The 16,169-nt window shown below is 41.9% G+C and overlaps 1 protein-coding gene across 4 annotated transcripts in view; it reads right to left on the minus strand.

The window, feature by feature from the left end:
- The window catches only part of Osbpl9 (oxysterol binding protein like 9), a 145,911-nt gene that overhangs the window by 106,469 nt on the left and 23,273 nt on the right, over positions 1-16,169 (minus strand). For all 4 annotated transcript variants that reach the window (XM_021199762.1, XM_021199760.1, XM_021199761.1 and 1 more), the window contains exon 2: positions 7,704-7,754. In XM_021199762.1, coding sequence (XP_021055421.1) covers positions 7,704-7,754 — 51 coding nt within the window. The remainder of the gene's footprint in view (positions 1-7,703; positions 7,755-16,169) is intronic.

The raw sequence follows: 16,169 nt of genomic DNA on the forward strand, positions 1-16,169 counted from the left end.
TTCATTCCACAGATGCCATGCTGTGGTCTCTACCTCTCACCCTCTTTAATGCTTTTACTTATCCATTTTGCAGATATTTCCTAAATTAACAATGTTAACATTGTGTTCTCAGATAAAACATGGGGCTGGGCAGTGGTGACACACACCTTTAATCCCAGCACTTAGGAGGCAGAGGCAGGCAGATCTCTGTGAGTTTGAGGCCATCCTGGTGCACAGGGAAAGAGAGTTTCCGGGCAGCCAGGGTTACACAGAGAAACCCTATCTCAAAAGGCCAAAACCTAAAAATAAAACCATGGGGATGAAGTGGAAGATGAGATTCAAGCAGCAACCATCACTACTTCTACAGGGCAAGCGCGCCATCTAGTGGCACATAATTTTGCTGACAGATTCACAATGAATGTGTGACCTTGATAAATTACTAAAAGTCAACTGAGTCTCTTAGTGTCTGATGTGGCTTGGAAGTGGTGCTTTGTGAGCATTACCAAACACTGAACTTGTCCCTAGCTCCAGAAAAAAAAATTGCTAAGACTGACACCTTACAAGTTCAACAAACTAGATCTGCTAAGTGTCTCGGGCAGTTACATGTGGGCTCCCTGAGATCTGATATAGAACCATGGAGTCTTTCTACAGCGATCCCAACTTGTCTGCATAACATAATCAACCAGAGGATCTGTTCGAAACTAAAGATCCTAGGATCTTACTCTAAAATAAAGTGTAGAAGGGGGCTCCTGGAAATTGACAACTGCCCAGATGTTTCTCACACAGGAAGCCCAAAGGACAATCTTTCTCCCCCCTGCCCCTTCTTTTTGTGGCAGGATCTTGTATAGGCTAGATTTATATGTCAACTTGACACACACAATAGTTATCTGAGAAGAGGAAACCTTGGAGAAAATGCCTCCACAAGATCTGGCTGTAGGGCATTTTCTTAACTAGTGATCAATGGGAGAGAGTTCTGCCCATTGTGGGTGGTGCCATTCCTGGGCTGGTAGTCCTGAGGGCTGGTGAGATGACTCAGTGGGTAAGAGCACCCGACTGCTCTTCCAAAGGTCCGGAGTTCAAATCCCAGCAACCACGTGGTGGCTCACAACCATCTGTAACAAGATCTGACGCCCTCTTCTGGAGTGTCTGAAGACAGCTACAGTGTACTTACATATAATAAATAAATAAATCTTTTAAAAAAAAAAAAAAGAAAGAAAGCTGAGCAAGCCATGGGTTGCAAGCCAGTAAGCGGCACCCTTCCATTCTCTTGTGCAGCAGCTCCTGCCTCCAGGTTCCTGCCCTGCTTGAGTTCCTGTCCTGACTTCCTTCAACGATGAACAGCAATGTGGAAGTATAAGCCAAATAAGCCCTTTCCTCCCCAACTTGCTTTTTGATCATGGTGTTTCATCAAAGCAATACAAACCCTAAAACAGGCCTTAAAGTCACAGGAGATGACCTTGAACTTGTGTTCCTCCTGCCTCTGCCTCCCTAGTGCTAGGATTAGAGGAACGCACCAGCCACATCTGGTTTTATGCAGCTCTGAGGATGGAACCCTTGTGCATGCTAGGAAGCATGTGCACTACCAAGTGAACTGCATCCCAGCCGTATCATAAATACACTTTGCATTACCCTTCATGATGCGCCAAGTACCTAAGGCTCACAGAATTCTGCTAGAAAGGCATTATGATCCTCACTTGAAGAAAACTCAAACCCAAGCGTACAGTTTCCCTCTGTCACTCAATCAAAGGGTAAAATGATATTTAAATGTAGGTTTCTGTAGGTCCTTCTCTGACCAGATAGGCAGCAGGCAGGATTCTTAGAATGACACTTGTTCTTGGATAATCTCTTCTCCTGGGACTATAGATGCAAACAGGATGTGATGAGAGCATGTCAGTGCCATGATTAATAAAAGCAAAAAGATTACCTATCCTCACCTGACTGCATGAGCCTTTTTCTTTCTTTCTTTTTTAATTAGATGTTTTCTTCATTTACATTTCAAATGCTATCCCCTTTCCAAGTTTCCTCTCTGACAATCCCCTATACCATCCCCCTCCCCCTGTTCCCCAACCCACCTACTCCCTCTTCCTGGCCCTGGCATTCCCCTATACTGGAGCATAGAATCTTTGAAAGACCAAGGGCCTCTCCTCCCTTTGATGGGCGACTAGGCCATCCTCTGCTACATATGCAGCTAGAGACACGAGCTCTGGGATACTGGTTAGTTTATATTGTTCTGCATGAGCCTTTTCCACACAGTATTTTCTGCAGCTGTGAGCAGAATGGGAATCAGGGATTCACAACAGTACAGGACAATGTGTATTTTGTTGGCTCCTATAAGTAGGAGACCTGGCAGTTAGGCACAGCCCCCAAAGCAGAGTAAGAGTGACAACTGACAGTAACAAAGAGACCTCAGATGTTTTAACTACAAGCAACTAAATATGATTAACAGCCTGAAAAGGATTCTTTCTTAGAGCCTCCAGATAAAGTCCACCCCAGTCTTGACTTCACCCTTGTAGCTCTTAGCAGAAAATCCAACTAAGATGTCTAGCTGTAGAATTGTGGAAAACTCAATGTGTGTTTTTGTATATAACAAAACATACTGGGCTGGCGAGATGGCTCAGTGGGTAAGAGCACTGACTACTCTTCTGAAGGTCATGAGTTCAAATCCCAGCAACCACATGGTGACTCACAACCATCTGTAATAAGATCTGACGCCCTCTTCTGGTGCATCTGAAGTCAGCTACAGTGTACTTCTTTATAATAATAAATAAATCTTTGGGCTGGAGTAAGCAGGGACTTAAGCGAGTGGGGTTGACCAGAGCAAGCAGAAGTCCTAGAAATTCAATTCCCAGCAACCACGTGAAGGCTCACAACCATCTGTACAGCTACAGTGTACTCACATACATAAAATAAATAAATCTTTAAAAAAACATATCAACCTGATATTTACTGTTTTAGTCATTTTTAGGGTTCAGCATTGAGAACCACCATCCATCTCCAGAAATCTCCTTTTTAAACTCAAACAATTCCATACCCACCAAATAACAATTTGTTATTTCCCCATGCTTGGTCTGGAAACCATTTTACTTCCAGCTGGCATGAATTAGTGACTCTTCTATCTAATAAGACTCACAAAGATATTTGTGTTTGCAGTCATCTATAGGACAGAACACAGAGACCCCAATGGAGGAGCTAGAGAAATTACCCAAGGAACTGAAGGGGTCTGCAACCCTATAGGTGAAACAACAATATGAACTTATCAGTACCCCCAGAGCTCGTGTCTTTAGCGGCATATATAGCAGAAGATAGCCTAGTCAGCCATTGTTGGGAAGAGATGCCCCTTGGTCTTGCAAACTTTATATGCCCCATACAGGGNAACGCCATTGCCAAGAAGTGGGAGTGGGTGGGCAGGGGTGCAGGGTGGGGGGAGGGTATAGGGGACATTCAGGATAGCATTTGAAATGTAAATGAAGAAAATATTTAATAAAATAAGTTAAAAAAAAGATATTTGTGTTTGGTGACTAGCTTATTTTACTCAGCATAACATCCTCAAAATCCATACATGTTAGCATATGTGAAATTTTCTTTTCTTTTCTTAAGGCTCAATAGTATTTATCTTAGTTTCTTTTCCAGTTGCTTTAATAAAACACCCTGGAACAAAAGCACTGTAAGGGATTTCAGCTCCCTTTCTTAATTTATATTTACAGTTCAGGATCCCAGTTTAGGGAATAGTGCCACCCACAGAGGGTAGGTCTTCCTGTCTCAATTAACCTGATCAGAATAATCCCCAAGAGGTATGCCCAGATACCCATCTTCCTTGTGGTTCTAGAACTCATCGAGTGATGACTGAAGAAACCTATCACAGTATTCTATTGAGTTTGAGTAACACACACGCACACACGCACATACACTCGTGCACGCGTGTGCACACACACACACACACACACACACACATATTACAGTTTTCTATGTATAGACACTTGAATTGTTTAGCTTTGGAGCTACTGTTACTACTATGGTGCACAATTTTTTTTTTTTTGATATATAAATGATTGTGGACTGAAGTCATTATCTTAAAAATTGGGCAAGTGAAAGGAAATAATTAAGCAGTTATCCTGCCTATTTGAACTATACTGTTAAGTAACAGATAATAGAGGGAAAAAAAAAACTCACAAAATTAACATAACTATAGACTAATTAGCTCCATTTTGCAAAACCAGTGAGTACTCACTAAGCATTCGCATCCACCACTATTAATAAGGAACAGGAGCTAGACTGTCCTGCTCCAAGACCAGAACACCTACAGTCTTGTCAATGGGATCAAATGTGAGTCTGATTCAGTCTTCGGATGCAGCTACCAATCAGAGCAGAAATAGACAGAGTAAGGTGCCAAACTGGACCAGAATGCTACCAGTAAAATGCACCCTCTGCAAATTCCATAGGTTTTAGGGTATAGAATGCTTCAAGGGGCAAACTGTGAACAAAAGGCACCGAGGTTTAAAATAAGCAAAACTAAACTATAAAATTACTATGTAAGCATATTGTAATCCCAGCACTTTAGAGGCAGACTGAAGGATCATTTGAGTTCAAGAATTGGAGACCAGTCTGGGAAATAAAGCAAAGCATCTAAAAACTTCTCAATTTAACAACCATAAAATTTTAAGGATGTCACACTATAAAATTATAAAGAAATGCAAAGGGTGATTACTTAAGAGACAGAAGGCATGTGACTGGGGCACACACCAAAGTTTCAAAGCTATGCACAGGGTTAACAATTCAACTATATGGGGCTGGTGAGATGGCTCAGTGGGTAAGAGTACCCGACTGCTCTTCCAAAGGTCCGGAGTTCAAATCCCAGTCAACCACATGGTGGCTCATAACCATCCGTAACAAGATCTGACGCCCTCTTCTGGAGTGTCTGAAGGCAGCTACAGTGTACTTACATATAATAAATAAATAAATTTTAATAAAAAAAAAATTCAACTATATTTAAAAACCAAAACCAAGAACTAAGCAGTGCATTGACTGTAATGACAAGACAGTGGCCTAACTCCAAATACAATCCTAACCTGCTGTCTCAACACTGCCCTGCCAAAGCCTCAACCCGGGCCGACCTCAAACCAAAAGAGCAGTTAAAACAAGACTGAGTGGGAGCTGAGGTCAATAACAAGCACTCAGAAAAGCGATATGACCAAGACAAAAGGAATCACAGGATGATGTGAAAATACAGATGTAGAAGGCACGTGTGATCAATCATGCTATAACTCCAGCACTGGGAAGCAGAGGCAGAGGATTACCACAAATTCAAGACCAGTCTGCAATAGCGAGATTCTGTCTCAAAACAAGAAAGAAAACCAAGTAAAAAATAAAAAAACAGCCTAAGTTGCATTTTGTTAGTTTTCTGAAACAAGGTTTCTCTGTGTGACCCTGGCTGTCCTGAAACTCACTCTGTAAACCAGGCTGGCCTCAAACTCAGTGATTCACATGCCCCTGCTTCCCAGGTGCTGGGATTAAAGGTGTGCAGCACCACTGCCTGGCCCCTAAGCTGCTTTTTAAAAATCTTTATGCTGTCATATATACAAGTTAGCCTTGTTTCCATTCTGCATAAACAGCCATCCTTCCACCTCAATGCAAGACTTCCCATTGTGCCTGCCTAAGCTTAGAATTGTTTTCCAATTCTTGTTAGAACTCATGAGAAAAGTAACAATGTTTACCAAATATATTCCTGAATTCAAAAAGGGTGTGCCCTACCATCAGTTTAAAGCACCACAACAAAAAATGATGTACTGAGTGCAGCTAGCAAACAAATGGAGTGTGGAAAGGACAAAGGTGCCAGGCGAGAAAGGAATTAATACCGTGAGGTGAGTCTGGGAGCTGTGCCTGAGCCATGCGCTCCTCCTTAGCTTTCCCCAGTGAACAGTGGCAGAATCTGAACACACAACTAAGAGCAACACGTGAGACCCCAGGACTGCACTGTCCGCCACACTGTCCGCCACAGCCACAAAGATATTGAGATGTACAATCAGAGCAAAAGACAGACCGGACTTCAAAGACTCAGAGTAAAAGCTGTCATGTCAAATCAATACCTCCACCCCCCATCCCCCATTCCCCCAACTCCACCCCCCACCCCCACCTCCACCTCCCATCCCCCCACCCCACCCCTCATCCCCCGACCCCCACCCTGGCTATCCTGAAGCTCACTATGGAAACCAGGCTGGCCTCAAACTAAGAGAGATCCACCTGACTCAGCCTCCCAAGTGTTGGGAAATGGTTTTAATGCTTTGACCTAATTAGGCTCCCTGCCCCCAGCTAACTTTGGCTGATAATAAAGAATTGCCATACACCCAATGGCTGGGCAGGAAGAGAGAGGTTGTGGATTGTGCAGGCAAGGGACCAAGAGAGAGAGGAAGGGCTGGCGAGATGGCTCAGCGGTTAAGAACACTGACTGCTCTTCCAAAGGTCCTGAGTTCAAATCCCAGCAACCACATAGTGGCTCACAACCACCCCTAATGAGATCTGATGCCCGATTATGGTGCATCTGAAGTCAGCTACAGTGTACTTATATATAATAATAAATAAATCTTTTAAAAGAGGGGGGAGGGGAGAATCGTCATGGAGGGGAAGCAGAAGGATGAAACTTAAAGGCCTGCCGACATGTAAGAATCCAGGAAAGCAGGCCTAGGGGGCCACTTACCCAATTGGATCTGGTATAGCAGAGATAAAAATATAGATTTTAAAAGATGTTAACTCAGGAATACTGAAGGGGAGTGTGTGCTAGTCACAGGGAGGTTTAGAAGTGCCCAGCCATTGAGCTAATCAAGGCACATCGAAATTAGTTGGTGTGTGTGTGTGTGTGTGTGTGTGTGTGTGTGTGTGTGTGTGTGTGTATCTGTCTGTCTTTCATTCGAAACATCTAGAGCTCTTGGGAGGCTTGAACACCCACTGGGGGGGGGGGTTCAAAGCGGATTAACTATTCTCTGCTACACCCAAGTGCTATATAAAATATCTTATTAATAAGTTAACATTGACTACATGTTAAAATAATATTTTAGATATATTAGCTCATTAATTTCATGTTTATTTTTACTTTTTAAATGTGTGGGATACCATCAATTTTTAAGTTACATGTATGGTTCAGACTTTCTCCTGCCCCATACTGCTACACATAATTAAACAGTGCTGAGAAGACAGAGCGGCTGGTGAGCTTTTCTGAGTCCTTTGTATTTTGTTGGTGCTGTGACACCAACAGAACAACTCACTTCATTCTGGCCTTGTCCCTTGTTTGTAAACTGAAGTTTTGAAGGAAAGCCAGGAGGTGCTTTAATTCATGGATCAAACCACAGACCAAAATAACTGAGTTCTAGTCCTGGACCTGATGCTTCTGAGAAGCTCCTTGGAGAAACCCAAGTCCCCTCCCTGAGACTTGGTTATCTGGCCCAATAACTAGGTAAGGAAATTAAAATATATAGTTAAAAATATAGACTCTGGGCCGGGCGTGGTGGTGCACGCCTTTAATCCCAGCACTCAGGAGGCAGAGGCAGGCGGATTTCTGAGTTCGAGGCCAGCCTGATCTACAAAGTGAGTTCCAGGACAGCCAGGGCTATACAGAGAAACCCTGTCTCGAAAAACAAAACAAAAACAAACAAACAAACAAAAATATAGACTCTGTGGCTCCATCAAAATATTTTTCTGTTGAAATTGGTTTTCATAAAATGAAAAATACTCACTCTGAGTCTAACGCATCCTCTTCGAGAGCCTCTCATCATTTTGTCCTTGGACTAAAAGAAAAAAAAAAAAACAAAAACAGTAAGTAAAAGGTTAAGACAAGTGTTTTTAGAGTCATCCAGGAACTAAAAATTGAGTAGCATTTATAGAACTGACCATTCTTTCTGCCCATTGCCTGCCGCGGAAGAAATCACTTCTTGCAGGGAAATTACCAGCTTTTAAATGAAAGTAGTTCATCTACTCAAACCAACCTGAACACAGGACTTTACACACATCCTCAGTGTGCAAGGCCACTGCAATGTCTACCCTCTCCGTGCCCCTTCACCACAGACCAGCATTTCTCGCCTATGGGTATAAGAATCTCTCCCCATGATGCAAACAAAAGGCAAAGGACCACACTTACAGTGCAGTCCCCAGATGTCATTCCTCCTTTTCTGTTTTGCAGCCACTCATCAAAGTGCTTTAGCCATCTGGTCTGGATTTTCACCCCTGCGTGCCCAGCCTCCTGTGTGTTCCTTAGTTGGGGCATGTACAGCCTTTGGGGCATTCCTAGGAGGGTGAGAAGTCTATCTTGGCTTGTTTTATGCTCTACTGCAGGGTCTGGTATACATTAGGTGCTCAAAAAGCATTTCCTGGTGAGACACTGTTTCCCTTCTGTCCCCTCACTAGCCTGGGTGGAACTCAGGCTGTTACAGCAAGCAGGAAATAAATGTTCCTAAAAGTTAATTGGCCACTCTAAGTAAAATCTAGGAGAGGGATTGTAATATGTATGTAATACTTGTGGAATAACTGATATTTTCCATTTCCCACCTGTATGAGAAAAAAAAACGAAACAAGCAGATTCCACATGACTACAATTGTTCTGCTTGAAGCCCCAGACACCCTATATATATAAAACCTTCGAATTTCTAAGCCATGGGAATTCATGTTCAGAAATGATTGCTGATATACTGAAGACGGCCTGCTTTTATTTTTGCAAACACAGACAGATAATTTAGGGGGAAAACACCGGGCATGATCAAAGAGTTCCTTACTAATAGGGCAACTAATAAAAGCATTGCTAAGAGAGGCATCCTTAAGCACTTAATAACCCTTTTATGGAACTGTATTTATCTTCTCTCCAAAATAATAAAGGCATGATACAAAAACATTCATTAGGTTAGAATACAACCGATGAGATTAGAATGCAAAGCTAATACACATAAACACTCTCCTCTTCTCTCCTTTCCTCTTCCCTCCCCTCCCCTCCCTTCCCCTCCTCCCCACTCTCCCTCATCCTTGAGCGGCCTGCATTGTAAAGCAGTTTTTAAAATCACAAGACACAAGGCCAGACAGGCCAATGATGTTGCTTCCATTTGGATTATGAATTACAAAACACTCAAAGAAACAACTGGAAGCAATTACACAAATAGCTGAGGAACTGCTCAGGCAAATCAGACTATGGAGCCTTCTACAAAATAACCAACAGACTCATATAAAACGTTAAAAAAAAAAATGTCTAACACATAAACAATCCAAACTCGAGAGCACAAAAAGCACAATGGAGCAAGGGCGGAGAGCAACTCTGAATCCAGAGATCCAGAGTGGGGGCCTGGGCTGCAACAGTGAAGCATGCTGGCATGAAGACACTGGCAGCACACTAGTGTCCTGAGCTCCATCCAGCACCGCCCCTCTGCGGCTCCTTCTTCAGTAAGCTGTCTCCTTTTCCTGTTAATATCTCCCCAAGCCTGTTGGATTCTTTCTTCAGGAACACAATAATTTGGAACCCCTCCAGGTGGTGCCCCCTGAACTCTGCTATGGAGACCAGCACAACTGCTCTCAAGTCTAGGCCTGGATGATCTTCACGAGCTCCAGGCCAGCTTGGGCTACATACGGAGGCTGTTTCAAAATAAAGATAAATATGTCAAGCAAATCAGAACAAAATAATCGTGCAGTCCAAAAGCTCCCACCATTCCTGTGGACCAGCCTGACTTTCCAGCTCCCTGAACCGGCCAATCCTTCGTGCCTAAGGGCTTTGGCAGACTGTTCTTTGCCTGCAGTGGTTGCCCGAGTTCCAGGTTCCTCAACAAGCTAATCCTGCTTACCCTCAGGAAATTCTAGCTGAAGCCCTGGACTACATTATAACTATTCCTGCCAAAAAATCATTTTTTAAAGACAATCTTTCCCTTCATAATATTGTGGGGAAATAAAACTTCCCTGGATTTCTCTGCGTTCTAATCAAAAGCTGTAGAGCATGTCAGAATAATTAATTTTTTCATTTTTCTCTAATCTCAAAGAATAATAAGTATTTTCTTTCCCAGTGGAGTGTGAAAAATTATATCCTGGAGTAGGAAAGTCGTTTTAAGAGCATGTTAAGAACCACTCAGCTCAATGTATTAAATCTGTTGCCCAACAGGGGTTCTGACTTGCTTTACTCTGAGGTTATGTTTTCTTACTTTAGATGAACTTCAGTATTCTACTTAAGAAGCCATCCATAGGGGCTGGAGAGATGATCTGGAGGCTAAGAGCACGGGTGGCTCTTGCAGAAAGCCTGGGTTCAGTCCCCAGCACCACATGGTGTCTCACAATCACTGTAACTCCACTTCCAGGGACCGACACCCTCTTCTGGCCTCTATGGGCACTGTACACACATCAGGTACTTAAGTGCATGCAAGCATATACATAAAATAAATATTTTAAAGCTTTTTTTTTTTTAAATCTTCAAGGGCCAGCAAGATGGTTCAGTGGGTAAAACCGCTTGCTACAAAAGCCCTACAACTTGACCTAGAACCCTTGGTGGGAGAAGAGAACTGATTCCCAAAAGTAGTCTTCAAGCCTATGCCTTAGACACATCTGCTATACAACACACACACACACCATTTATAGTAAATTTTTTTGATAATCAAGAAACATTCAAAATATTCTCCATTATGGCTTCAAAGCTGCAGATACCATTTATATGAAAGTTATTCTTTAAATGTACAAAATCATTTCAATTCCCTATAATTATTCTATAGTTATAAGAATATATATAATACACACACACACACACACACACACAGAGAGAGAGATAAAGAAGGTACTATAGACCACACAGTTTAATAAAATGAGGTGGCTGTGGGAAAATGCTGAAATTCAGCTTTGCCAGATCCCTTCTGTTCTCAGACTTTAGTTTCCTTGTTGGTAAAATGGAGACATGAATGGCTCACTCTCAAGAGGTGGTCCCAAGCACTTACTACAGAAATCATGCACTACCCCTGACTATGCCCCCTTTTTGCTCCTACCTTAAATACCACAAACACAGACTGTAGTGATGCTCTTTAAAACTAACAGGTACAATTCTCATGAGCAACAACTTTTATCAGAGGTCAATGTGTAACCATCTAGACAGGAGCAAAGATATTCTGCAGAAAGGCGCTTGTCCCTCTTCCCTGCTATCAGACTTTTAAAATAATAGACTCCAAGGAACTGGAATTTCCCAGGAACCCTGGTGCCAGCAGAGAAATGTATTTATCAGAGAGATTTCACACAATGCTAACTTCTTGCAAGACAGACCAGGAACCAAAAGCCAGTGAGTGAAAGGTCAGTGACGGGCAGGACTACACCATGACTCAGCTGCTAAGTTAAGCATGCCTCTTGCCTCTATTTAAATCTAAGTCTGGAGTCTGGACCCTGAAGATGGACTTGGTTGGAACCAGTGAGTCACTGAACCTTTCCATTTGTCCCATGGCCAGGGTGGCCACACTAACACCCTTTCTGCTTCTCACTTTTATTTGTTACTTTACTTGGCCCACTGAGGGCAGGTGGACTGAGTCTCTACCTTGTCAGCTCCAGGACACAGACTTTGACCCTGATAACTCTGGAAACAAGAACAAACCCTCCCAAATACGACACCTTGACACCTAAAACCTAAGAGCAGTTCAAAGGTCTCTCTCAAGTCTTCTTGTCTCCTAAGGACTGGATCCACTGAACTGCGGGAGATAAGAAATCAGGTGACTCACTCAGGAAGACGCTGAAAAATCAAGCCACCTACAGCCCATGGAACCTTGTCTCAGGCCACTCTGCTCTTCAAGCTCCCCACCCCCAAACTCACCTTAAAAGTGTCACTAGCTCCTCACTTTACTCTCCCAGTGAAGACACTAAGCCCAGCAGCTGATTCGTCTTGGAATCTTTTTCTATGAGTGGGTCCCTGGTACCCTAATAAACTTGCACCCACTCTTTCTTCTTATTGTGAAGTTGAGTTGGTTCATTGAACTTAACCAACTCAGAGATGGCAGGAAGGAAAACTTTCCTGTACTATATGCATCCTTTCAAACTTGCCTTGTTAACTTTGCCCAATCTACACTAACCATGCATGCTTGTGTATGTGCTTGCATGTGTGTGTGTGTGTGTGTGTGTGTATGTGTGCACGCGCGCGCACGCACACATACACACACACACACACACACACACACACACACACACACACACACACNCACACATACACACACACACACACACACACACACACACACACACACACACACACACCTGCCTTAAATAACACACAGACTGATCCAGGAAAAAGAAAACACCAAAAGTTTGTAATGTCCCCCCTACCTGCTCATACACTTCCTCTTTGGGTCCTCTGCCCCTCTTCCCTCAGCTGGCAAATGTTTTGACCACACTGTCATTATCCTGTGTTAACATATTTGTGTGCAGTTTTTCCTTGTCACATAGGAAGCCTCATCACAAGCTAACTACTATTATGTTCACTCTGTCTCCCGGAGCCTCAGTAGGATCCGGGTCAGCGGAAGAATCAGAATTAGTACATGATGTACATCGTCCCAGCCTCTCCTCTCTAGCACCCTACCCATTCAACAAACATAATTTACGTGAAATACGCTTATTCAGTTCCAATTCAGGCAATTCAATATTCCCAAGCAAAACATAAGAAATGTTTTTTCTTTTCTTTTTCTGACAACTTTCAGAGTTGTTTTGTTAAGACAGAGTAGCCCAGGGTGGTCTCAAACTAGCTACTTAGCTGAGCATCACCTTGAACTCTTCCTCCTTCTGCCTTTACCTCCTAGGAACTGGGATTGCAAGCATGCATTCCACGTGGTCTGTCCTTTTTATTACATTTACAGTGCACTATGGCATGCAGGTGGAGGTCAGATTACAACTTTCAGGAGTAAGTTTTCTCCTTCTACCATATGGGCACCAGGGATTAAAATTATGTCATCAAGCTTGATGATAAATGCCTTCATCTGATGAACCACTTCTCCCACTCTGTCTGTTTTCTTTTGGTTTGGTTTGGTTTTGGGGTTTTTTTAGGGTTGTTTGTTTGTTTGTTTGTTGAGACAGGGTTTCTCTGTGTAGCCCTGGCTGTCCTGGAACTCACTTTGTAGACCAGGCTGAAATCCTCCTGCCTCTGTCTCCCAAGTGCTGGGATTTAAGCGTGCGCCACCACTGCCCAGCCTCTCCCACTCCTAATTGCAGGGTTTGACCACTTTTTTAATTGCACTTTGAAAATATTACAATAAAACAATTACAGGTTAGTAATAATATTATATAAACACAAAATCAAGGGGACTAGCCAGGAGCACACAGGGTGCAGGAGCAGTGGAACAGCTGAGACAGGGTCCTTCCCCCCTCTATCTGCACCCTGGAGGTGGGGCTGTTCTGCAGCCCTTGGTTCATGGGTCCTGACAGGAGAGAAGTGATCACTCAGGAGTGCTGACCAAGACCTTACAAGCTCACAAGAGGGACAAGCTCAAGCCAGAGACAGGAAGACCAACAAACACCAGAGATAACCAGATAGTGAAAGACAAGCACAAGAACCTTACCAACAGAAACCAAGGCTACATAGCATCATCAGAACCCAGTTCTACCAACACACCAGAAAAGTGGGATTTGGATTTAAAATCACATCTCATGATGATGATAGAGGGCTTTAAGAAGGACATAAATAACTCTCTTAAAGAAATATGGGAGAACACAGGTAAACAGGGAGAAGCCCTTAAAGAGGAAACACAAAAATTCCTTAAAGAATTACAGGAAAACACAATGAAGCAGGTGAACAAAACTGTCCAGGATCTAAAAATGGAAGTAGAAACAATAAAGAAATCACAAAGGGAGACAACTCTGGAGATAGAAAACCTAGGAAAGAGATCAGGACTCATAGATGCAAGCGTCACCAACAGAATACAAGAGATAGAAGAGAGAATCTTAGCGGCAGAATATACCATAGAAAACATTGACACAACAATCAAAGAAAATGCAAAATGCAAAAATCTCCGAACCCAAAATATCCAGGAAGTCCAGGACACAATGAGAAGACCAAACCTAAGGATAATAGGTATAGAAGAGAGTGAAGATTTCCAACCTAAAGTGCCAGTAAATATCTCCAAAAAAATTATTGAAGGAAACTTCCCTAACCTAAAGAAAGAGATGCCCATGAACATACAAGAAGTCTACAGAACTCCAAATAGACTGGATGAGAAAAAGAAATTCCTCCTGTCACATAATAATCAAAACACCAAATACACAAAACAAAGAAAGAATATTAAAAGCAGTAAGGGGAAAAGGTCAAGGAACATATAAAAGCAGAACTATCAGAATTACACCAGACTTCTTGTCAGAGACTATGAAAGCCAGAAGATCCTGGGAAGATGTCATACAGACCCTAAAAGAACACAAATGCCAGTCCAGGCTACTATACCCAGCAAAACTCTCAATTACCATAGATGGAGAAACCAAGGTATNCTATGACAAAACCAAATTTACACAATATCTTTCCATAAATCCAGCCCTTCAAAGGATAATAAACTGAAAACTGCAACACAAGGAGGTAAACTACACCCTAGAAATAGCAAGAAAATAATCTTTAACAAACCAAAAAGAAGATAAACATAATTCCACCTCTAACAACAAAAATAACAGGAAGCAACAATCACTTTTATTTAATATCTCTTAATATCAATGGACTCAATTCCCCAATAAAAAGGCATAAACTAATAGACTGGATAGGTAAACAGAACCCAACATTTTGCTGAATACAAGAAACCTACCTCAGTGACAAAGACAGACACTACCTCAGAGTAAAAGGCTGGAAAACAATTTTCCAAGCAAATGATCCCAAGATACAAGCTGGAGTAGCCATTTTAATATTGAATAAAATCGACTTTCAACCTAAAGTTATCAAAAAAGATGAGGAGGGAAACTTCATACTCCTCCTTCATACTTCAAAGGTAAAATCTACCAAGACGAATTCTCAATTCTGAACATCTATGCTCCAAATGCAAGGGCATCCACATTCATAAAAGAAACTTTGCTAAAGCTCAAAGCACACATTACACCTCACACAAAAATAGTGGGAGACTTCAACACCCCACTTTCTCATCATGGAAACAGAAACTAAACAGAGACACAGTAAAACTAACAGAAGTTATGAACCAAATGAATTTAACAGATATCTATAGAACATTTTATCCTAAAACAAAAGAATATACCTTCTTCTCAGTACCTAACGGTACCTTCTCCAAAACTGACCATATAATTGGTAACAAAACAGGCCTCAACAGGTACAAGAAGATTAAAATAATCCCATGCCTCCCATCAGATCATCACAGACTAAGGCTGATCTTCACTAACAAAAATAATAGAAAGCTGAAAAACACTCTACTCAATGATAACTTGGTCAAGGAAGAAATAAAGAAATTAAAGACTTTTTATAATTTAATGAAAATGAAGCCACAACATACCCAAATTTATGGGACAATGAAAGCAGGGCTCAGAGGAAAACTCATAGCTCTGAGTGCCTCAAAAAGAAACTGGGGAGAGCATACACTGGGACAGCATAACTGAAAGCTCTAGAACAAAAAGAAGCAAATAGACCCAGGAGTAGTAGAAGTCAGGAAATAATCAAACTCGGGGCTGAAATAAACCAAAAATCAAAATCAATAAAAAAACAAACAAAGAGAACTATATAAAGAGTTTGGAAACAAAGAGAACTATATAAAGAGTCAACAAAACCAGGAGCTAGTTCTTTGAGAAAATCAAAAAGGTAGATAAACCCTTAGCCAAACTAACCAGAGGGCACAGAGATATTATCCAAGTCAACAAAATCAGAAATGAAAAGGGAGACATAACAACGGAAGCTGAGGAAATCCAAAAAACCATCAGATGCTACTACAAAAGCCTATACTCAACAAAACTGGAAAATCTGAATGAAATGGACAATTTTCTAGACAGATACCAGGTACCAAAGNTAAATCAGGATCAGATAAACAATCTAAAAAGTCCCATAAACCTCTAAATGAATAGAAGTAATCATTAATATTCTCCCAACCAAAAAAAAGCCCAGGACCACATTGGTTTAGTGCAGAGTTCTATCAGACCTTCAAAGAAGACCTAATACAATACTCTTCAAACTGTTCCACAAAATAGAAACAAAAGGAACACTACCCAATTCATTCTATGAAGCCACAATTACTGATACCTAAACCACA

This window comes from Mus pahari, chromosome 6 (genome assembly GCF_900095145.1).
Source record: "Mus pahari chromosome 6, PAHARI_EIJ_v1.1, whole genome shotgun sequence".
NCBI lineage: Eukaryota > Metazoa > Chordata > Mammalia > Rodentia > Muridae > Mus > Mus pahari.